The 8,439-nt window shown below is 42.3% G+C and overlaps 1 protein-coding gene across 3 annotated transcripts in view; it reads right to left on the bottom strand.

The window, feature by feature from the left end:
* The window catches only part of TPR (translocated promoter region, nuclear basket protein), a 34,310-nt gene that overhangs the window by 1,434 nt on the left and 24,437 nt on the right, over window positions 1–8,439 (bottom strand). Inside the window, exons 38-49 of one of the 3 annotated variants that reach the window (XM_027749398.2) lie at window positions 8,253–8,401; window positions 7,338–7,421; window positions 6,847–7,047; window positions 6,358–6,489; window positions 5,756–5,846; window positions 5,105–5,289; window positions 4,133–4,201; window positions 3,252–3,361; window positions 2,520–2,626; window positions 1,763–1,858; window positions 1,448–1,604; window positions 633–751 (exon numbers count right to left, since the gene is read on the bottom strand). In XM_027749398.2, the coding sequence (XP_027605199.1) occupies window positions 633–751; window positions 1,448–1,604; window positions 1,763–1,858; window positions 2,520–2,626; window positions 3,252–3,361; window positions 4,133–4,201; window positions 5,105–5,289; window positions 5,756–5,846; window positions 6,358–6,489; window positions 6,847–7,047; window positions 7,338–7,421; window positions 8,253–8,401 (1,500 nt within the window). The remainder of the gene's footprint in view (window positions 1–632; window positions 752–1,447; window positions 1,605–1,762; window positions 1,859–2,519; window positions 2,627–3,251; window positions 3,362–4,132; window positions 4,202–5,104; window positions 5,290–5,755; window positions 5,847–6,357; window positions 6,490–6,846; window positions 7,048–7,337; window positions 7,422–8,252; window positions 8,402–8,439) is intronic. The other 2 variants (XM_027749399.2, XM_027749400.2) reach the window with 2 other exon arrangements.

Here is an 8,439-nt window from a genome sequence, read left to right as displayed (position 1 = left end):
TTAATTGAAGGAAAAATAGCTTTAAAGCTGACATCAAGCATATCAGTGGATAAATCAGCAAAGTATCAGTAACTTCTGCTCCCTGAAGCATTATTCTTACTCGGCCTACTCCAGTTACTGTGGGCCAGGGAAAACTGGTTTGCCAAAGCACAGAATTTACAGGCAGCAAAACATGATCCTGCTCTAAGAGAATTCAGGGAGACCTTACAACTCCTTCCAGTGCCTAAAGGGGCTCCAAGAGAGCTAGAGAGGGACTCTGGACAAGGGCCTGGAGGGACAGGACAAGGGGGAATGGCTTCCCAGTGCCAGAAGGCAGGGTTAAATGGGATATTGGGAAGGAATTCTTGGCTGTGAGGGCAGTGAGGCCCTGGCACAGGTTGCCCAGAGAAGCTGTGGCTGCCCCATCCCTGGAATTGTCCTTGGAGCAACCTGGTCTTATGGAAGTTGTTCCTGCCCATGGGAACTGGATGGGCTTTAAGATCCCTTCCAAACCCAATCATTCCATGAGTCTGTGATTCAAAGAGTTTTCTCTTACTTTGTGTATCTTGGCTACCAGCCATGCTGCTGGACAAAGAGGTTCCCACACTTAATGCAATGGAATGAAACAGCTCTTCCCAACAATTATTCTGTACCTGCAGATGAACTCGAAGGAGGATCCTGACTAGTTGAAGGAAGATCTGACTCATCAGATGCTTGAACAGATTCTTCTTCTTGCTGGCTATCAATTTCTAGACCTGCTTCTGAAGTAATGCTAGGAGAGAAGGAGGGGGAGGAAAACCATGGAAGTGTATTCACATACTTTCAAAACGTTCAGGAAAAAAAGGCACTGTCTTGGAACACAAAGATTCAATGAAAATCAAAAGTAAAATACGGCATAAAATGATAAACTATCCCCTTTTAGATCTGTAATGCATTTGATCATAATACAAAATACAACAATTACTAGAAATATTAAAAACTGCACTCATAAAATGGAAGACAAAACCATTTGTCTACGAAATTCATATTCCCCCCAAGCTACATCTTTTGTACCTGCACTGTCTTAACTGACTTCACTCCTCATTCAAAGCACAGATATATAATGATTTTCTATATTAAACAGGAATGCTTTAGCCTTTATTCAGCAAACCCCTATCCTTCAACTTAGCCCTTTACCATCAGTTTTGACTACTGCAGATCCCTCTGCATTCTCTAAAAAATACAGAAATATATTTTTTAAGATTTTATTTTTGTGACTTTTATATGAGCTTTGTTAAACCAGGAGAAAATCAGAAGAAACCCCTTGTTTCTAAATGAAAAGGTCAGATTCTACTGCTTCAGAGCTTACTAAATCCTGTTTGAGCTGTCCTTCCTACCAGAACAGGTTAAACTGCCAATGACTCACAGACACACCGGGATGAAAACAAATCATTAAATGTGCCAGTGAAGCAAATGAGTTGTATTTTACCCTTCAGATTCTGCCTCTGCAAACACTTCATCCCCATCGTCCCCAGCCCCAGGCTCTGTGGTGGTGGACAGGTTGCCAGTGGATGTGGTGACCATGGGCACGGACTGGGACGCGTGTTCCGAGGCGTCGGCCGAGGCGCTCTCCGTGAACACCGTCACTGCTCGGGGCAACAAACAGCCTGTCAGTCCCCATTCCCTGTACAGAATCCATGGAAACCACGGGCAGGGCAGGGAAAGGACTACTGGAATTTCATTATTTGCTGAGCAGTCGAGGTTTGCAGCCTTTATGTTGGTCTGCAAACCTCCTGCCACTCACCTGGTGCCGCTACTTGTAACGGGGTTGTGGGGACGCTCCGACCCCCAGATTCCTCCTCGTGAGCAAGGAACAGTGGGGTTTCATACATTCCTAAGCCTGCAACACAAAGGGTCAGTGACAATCATCAAAATAACCAGCTAAAACCCAGAATATAATTGATGTCTTCCCCCTGCTGAAATCCAGCAATTTGTCCTTACATACAGAGACTTTTATAATTTTATTGGCTTAATGTCAGAGCTGATTATATTTTACTGAAAGGTAAAAACTTGATGAAAATATTACTGCTTGGTTTGTTTACTGTCATCCTTTTCTTATGCCATTATTTTCCATGAGCTTTCTTCAGGGAGTAGTGTATGTTCCATGTCAACAGGGAACAGGGGAAAGGGACTGAATCAGGACAGTAGAGACACATTGCCTGGACACTTCTCAGCAGGTGAGGATATATCCCAAAGATTTTTTTGGGTTTGCTGTTTTCCCCTATTTTTTTATGAGAGGAAAGCTACAACCAAAATTAAAGTTAAACCCCATTCCTTCAATATTTCATTTCATTTTAAAATCATAATACAAGTAGAAATTTTGCAGCTTGAAGGAAACTCCTTTTCACTTTCTGTTAAGTCTCCCTCTGCTTACAATTATTTAAGAGTTGCAAGTTTCCACACTTTTAACAATTTCCCGAGGTAGAACTGTGGTTTTTTTGACTGAATTATTTCTTTTTCACTCCAAGCCCCATGGCAAAGGAAGCACAGAGCTGGTTTACCTCCTTGGGATGCAAGCTGACCCAGGTCAGAGTGACTGGAGCTAGTTTGTGGCATATCTTCAGGGGGTCCAAATCTGAACCGAGGAACTCCAGCCACCTGGGGGGAACTGTCAAAAGAAAGATTTAAGGAATTCTGCAGCTTCTCCAATCATCAGGGCAGGGTGGGGGGGAAGACAACTTTCCAACCAAACCAAGAGAGCAAATTATACACGAGACAAAATGAATTCCTCCTGACCGTAAAAATCAGCTGAACTACTGCTAAATGAATAACAATCAGCTTCTTAAATGATTTGGAATGTATTCAAAATCAGTAGAACAGTCCTGAAGAGAATACTCTTTACGTATCCATCCTCTGAATTCTCACAATTTTAACTGGATTCCTGAATGTGTCCAGAACATCCCAAAATAAAAAATGGGGGTAACTTTTCCTACTTTTATTGGTAATATTAATGGTAGGGGGGAAGACTGAGGAAGGAAATTAGATGGAACTTTCTTCTGTTTGTCTAATCTCTTCTTTAGTCAGTAAGTTACTGACTTAATACAGTTAATACACTGGAGATTATCCACCTCCTAATTTGATGATCAGTTATATGACATACAGTTCAAACAATGATTTTCTATCATACTACTTAGCATTTTTTAGCCAATCACAAGTTCATTTAATTTGAATTTATTTTCATTCCACTGAAAAACAGAATAAGGAAAAGCCTTTTTTTTATTTAATCTACTTACTGAATGGCTTCTGCAAATCCATCAGTACGATGTGGAACTACAAGAGTTGGTGTGCTTGGAACTGTTCTGTCCTCATCATCAAAGAAGTGCTGCTGCTGGAAGAAAAGAGACTGATATGAGAGCCTACAATGTATTTCCAATTTCTACCAGCTGAGTTAAAGGTTGATTCTTCCACACAGTCCAACAAAACAAAGACAGATTCAGCCCTAACAAAATTCTTGTCTAATTTCAGACGTCTAAATCTGAGCTAGTTATAAAGATGGTCCTTACAGTTGATAAAAAAATACCCAAACCAAACCAAAATAAGCCCCATAAACTTGCAAGGCACCCATCTTTCCAAAGATTTTTTTAGACATCTATTCCATGAGATCATCCTACCATTGAAGTGCCACTGCAAAGGAATCTTAGGGTGACTCATTCCTAAACAGACAGGAATTGTTTGTCTAAACACAGCTTGCTGTAAGGTACCTGGCACAGAGGATCCTCCCCTGTGTGAATAAATTCCCTGTTCTCTTGTGTCCTTTGCTCCTGCACTGCCCACAAAGCCAGCAACCTCAGCTCCCTCTTCCCTCACCAGGCATTCCCTGCGTTTCCCCCCTGAATCTTCTGAACCTTTCTCTCCCAGGTACTCCCAAAAGTCCCTCCCAAGTGCTCAGTCACTGTCCAGGCAAAGGGCAGTTGGTTCTGAGGCCAGGTCCAAGTAGAAATCCAGGGACAGGTATATGCAAGTCAAGCACAAACAAAAAATCTGAGCTGATGCCTTTGATCTCAGAAAAGATACCTTAGTCAGCAGCTGCACTTCCAGAAAAACCAAAACAACCCCCAAGAGTCAGGAATGCTCCTCAAAGCAGGTTTTTAGCAGTAGACTTTGATACACTCACCATGCCACCTATCCCAGGGGTCAGCTGAAGCCCTCGCCCCACCGACTGTCTTCGAGTCATCTGGATTCTCTTCACAGGAAAGAAAAAACGCAGGAGTGTGAATGCTGGCCTGGAATTCTAGTGACACACAAGTGTTCAAGCAGAGCCAAGGACGGCAGCTAAATGAGTAAGTGCAATGATTACCACGGAATCACAGACTATCCTGAGCTGGAAGAGACCCACAAGGACCATCCAGTCCAACTCCTGGCCCTGCACAGACACCTCAGGAATCCCACCCTGTCCCTGAGTGCTCCAGCACTCCTGGAGCTCTGGTAGCCTTGGGGCAGTGCCCACTGCCCTGGGGAGCCTGGTCAGTGCCCAAGCACCCTCTGGGGGATTAGGTGTACATTATGGGTAAATGACAGTAGTATTCTACTCAACTTTGTACTGAGGACAGAAAACTTGCCCACAGAAATATTGTGACCCCCAAGCCTCAGCACTGGTTAACGGTAAAGGATCATTTCAGTCAGGACATTTTTGCAGAATTCTCGTTGTGTAGGTCTTTGTCAAAGCATAATCATGGGTCAGGCACTGATGGTGAAAGGTTTAACTTGGAAAATGAACGGCAACATCCCTTTGCCCACTGGTATTGGTTGGGGCAGAGACTTAATAAAAACTGTTCCAAATCTGAGTTACAACCTGCTCAAACCCAACTCTTTTTTAGTGGAAACACCAGCAGTCACTGTGACTGACACAGCACTGGTATAATGTAATAATAATTCTAAGACATAAATCCACCCTGAGTGCCTCACTGCTTTCAGTGTTCCCTGTCCAGCCACAACCTGCAGGGCGAGCCACGTGCAGTCGGTCTGCTCAGCTCCCATTGTCAGGATGCTAAACAGCTGCCAACCGTTTCCCTGGTAGGTTTTATTTATTAGAAATAATACAGTAATTTCTTTAAAAGTCTCATGAACTGCTAGGGCTGGTTCCTACCTGTACTGGAGGCCCCAGCTCCTGGGGAGGAGCGTGGATGGTGAGCCGTGGGGGCAGCGGGTGGGGTGGCCTGCGGGGGGACTGGGGGGGCCGGGGGGGCTGTCTCTCGGAGGCAGAGGATGGCTGCTGCTCCCTTGGGCTCTCGTGAGGAAAAGTGGACTCTGCAGCACTCGTGCTCCCTTCTCCTAAAACACCAAGCACAGAGGGGTAAAGCTGTGCCCTACAAACCAAGTCAAAAACACGAAAGCAAATCTTCAAACTCGGCTACATGTTAACAGGTTTCTGTTCCCCTGCAACAGCAAGGACAGCTCAGTACTGGTATTTAAAATCACTGAAAGGAGGACTTGTGCCAGTAACAAAATCAGCACTAAAACAAAACTATTAATTATTCAGGTGCTTTTTAGAGAGAGATTAATCTACTGACCCATTAAGTTTCCACAGCAACCAGAGCTCTCAGGGTTTTCTCAAAGGCATTAGAATAAACCCAGAAAGAACATTTCAAAAGAATCCACATTTCAGGTTAAAATGGCCTTTAGTACTTCACCTTACATTCCTCCTTTTAAGTGTATTATTAAGCATTTTAACACATGCAAAATAGCTTCTATATTTCTCCTTACACACACAGACTGAAGAAACATGGAATAACCATACCACTGTTTTGGGAATCTGCTGCCCTCTGGTTGCTTTCAGCTCCTCCCATGCTCTCCTCAGTCTCTGTTCCAGGATCTGTACCATCAGCACCCTAAAAACCCACACAAGCACAGTATGACATAGCACTTAACAAATTATAGGTTGCAAAAGAGATTTATAAAAGCAATACAAAAGTATTCAGAAAGTAAACAAAGTCAAATATAGGACAATCTTAAAATATTTCTGTAAATATCTACAAAATTAGGTAAATATATACAACTCTACGAGATTTCAGAAACATGAACATTGGATCCATCATCATTTAATAGTAACAATGAAATATCCAGCTTTTTAAAACTCTTACTAACTTTGCAACTACACTATTTTCTGCTGGCTCCTGCATTTTGTGTTTTCATTCAGTCCTCTTAAAACATTCAAAATCAATTTTTTTCATGAAAACACCATTTAGAAGAAATTACTATCACCCAGCAGCAGCCTCAGTTTTTGGGGACTAATTCCTAGCAGGGTTTTCTCTTCCAAGCATTCACATCTGTGCAGAAGCATTACAGCACTGATTTAAGGCAAGAAATTTAACAGGCTATAAAGGAAGGTACAAATCTCACCTCAGCATCATCTGCTTCATATCCATCATTACCATCAGCACTACCAGTTCCTTCATTACTGTCATCACCTTCATCTCCCATCCCTGTGTCCTCATCATCATCCTCATCTTCCTCTTCCTCATCATCATAGTCCTATGATAAGACAATAAAAGAGCTCTAAGGAAGTGCAGAAAGGGTAGTGGAATATGTTGAATGTGGAGCACAGACCAACACCCACCCAGCCACTCCCTCACTCCCTCTTCAACAAGGACAAGGGTGGGAAAGCAGATGGAAAACTTGAGGGTCAACATAAAGGCAGGCAAAAAAAACCCCTCCAAGGCGAATTAGCAGATGTTTTAAAAACACTGCAAGTTCACTCCACATGCATATAAACTATTTATACAGTCAAAAAGTTATTCTGATTCAATTAGTCCTGCCTGGTGAGCTTTATATCTGATCAAAGACAAAAATCATAAAGTAGCTCATAAACTAATTCCATGATGCACATACTTCCTGCTCGCCTTCATTTTCTTCATCATCATCATCTTCATCATCACTATCAATCACAATGACATCATCTCTCTTGGATTGACCATCCTGAGATGAAGAAGTGTTCTGTTGATCTGACTGAAGAGATCCAAGATCTATTGGGATGGACTGGGAAGTTTCCTCACTGTCCTCCATGGCAGGGTACTCTCCCTGGGTAACACCCTGCCAAGGATCAAAGAAGTTACCAGAACAAACAAAATCAAAAGCAACACATACAACAAAAAGTGAACGAGATTCTGAGGCTTAGAGGAGAAACACTAATTACTGCTGAGGACAAAAGACAATGTGTCTGTCAGCAACTGAACAGTGCAAGTCTAAACTTTAAAAGGTTGTAAGTGGTTTCCACAGGAAACCTGAAGGATCCAATTTGAGATTTCACTTCTAAAAATACTGAGTCCTGGGGGGAAGATGGCTATTTCTGCTGAAGAGCTTTTCTTTTCAAATATGCTTACTTCTCCAATTGAGTCCTGGGAGTCTTGATTATATGTTTGTGCTTCCACCTCTCCATCAGTGCTCTCTTCTGCTGTCACTTCCTCCTGAAAGAACAAACATTTTTCTTGTTTAAAAGACATCATTAACCTTAAAGGCTCTTTAACATGTTTGGGATTTTTTTTTTTTTACTTCTTTAAAATAAATTATCTTTTCCCACAAAGAACATGGGCAACCTTTTCTTGTCCTTCCTTAGCTCTGCCTCTATCTAACATCCCACTTCTCTGCCCTGGAGAAATACAATTTCCCCATTCCAGTCCACTGGACCTCAGGGACTCTCAATCTTTTCAGGACCACAAAGGAACCCTCAAGATTTCCCATTCCATCTCCAGCCTCTCAGCTAAGTAAGTGATAATGTTCTGACACAATCTTTCTTTTTTTCTCCTTTGCAGCATCCCTTTTGCACAGAGTTAATAAAACATCTTTGACTTCTCTAACACTGTTCATGAGTTGCCTGCTGTGAGGTTCTCTCTCAAGTTCATCCCTTTTTCACAGGACATCCCAATGCCTCACACCAATATTCACAGGCATCTTCTGTAAGCTTTTCCAGCAACATATCTTTACTTTCATCTCCTCAAGTACACACCAGAATAACTGTAGATAAAGACCTTTCAGACCAACTGAAACAAGTTTTACCTTCTTCCTCCTCAATACTAGGATATGGCCCTCTCTCTTCCTACAGTTTTTAGGATTTGCATCATTCATTGCAACTGGTATAACCTCTACCTTTAAAGATACCAGACACATGCTTTCTCCTCAGTAGATTAGAAAGTCACATTAAGAATTAACTGACTTGCTCTTAAGTAATACACTTGCTTTTCCCATTAAAATCCTCCAAAGGAGCAGATTAAGCAGTAGCATTTTATCTTCTTGCAAACCTCAGGTCCAACTCTCTGCATGATTCTCAGTTTCTTCGAAGTAGGTGCATCCACTGTTTCCTCAGAGATTTGGTCTGAGTTTTCCACAGTGTTGTCCTCCTCCTCCTCTCGGGAACGTTTGGACAGTGAAGAACTCGGGGTAGCTGAAACTTTAAAGAGCCTCTCAGTTATTGTCAGAACAATAAAT

Source organism: Pipra filicauda, unplaced genomic scaffold, assembly GCF_003945595.2.
Source record: "Pipra filicauda isolate LSUMZ 115617 unplaced genomic scaffold, ASM394559v2 scaffold347_size1265977_pilon, whole genome shotgun sequence".
Lineage (NCBI taxonomy): Eukaryota > Metazoa > Chordata > Aves > Passeriformes > Pipridae > Pipra > Pipra filicauda.
This window is presented reverse-complemented; position numbering and strand designations above follow the sequence as displayed.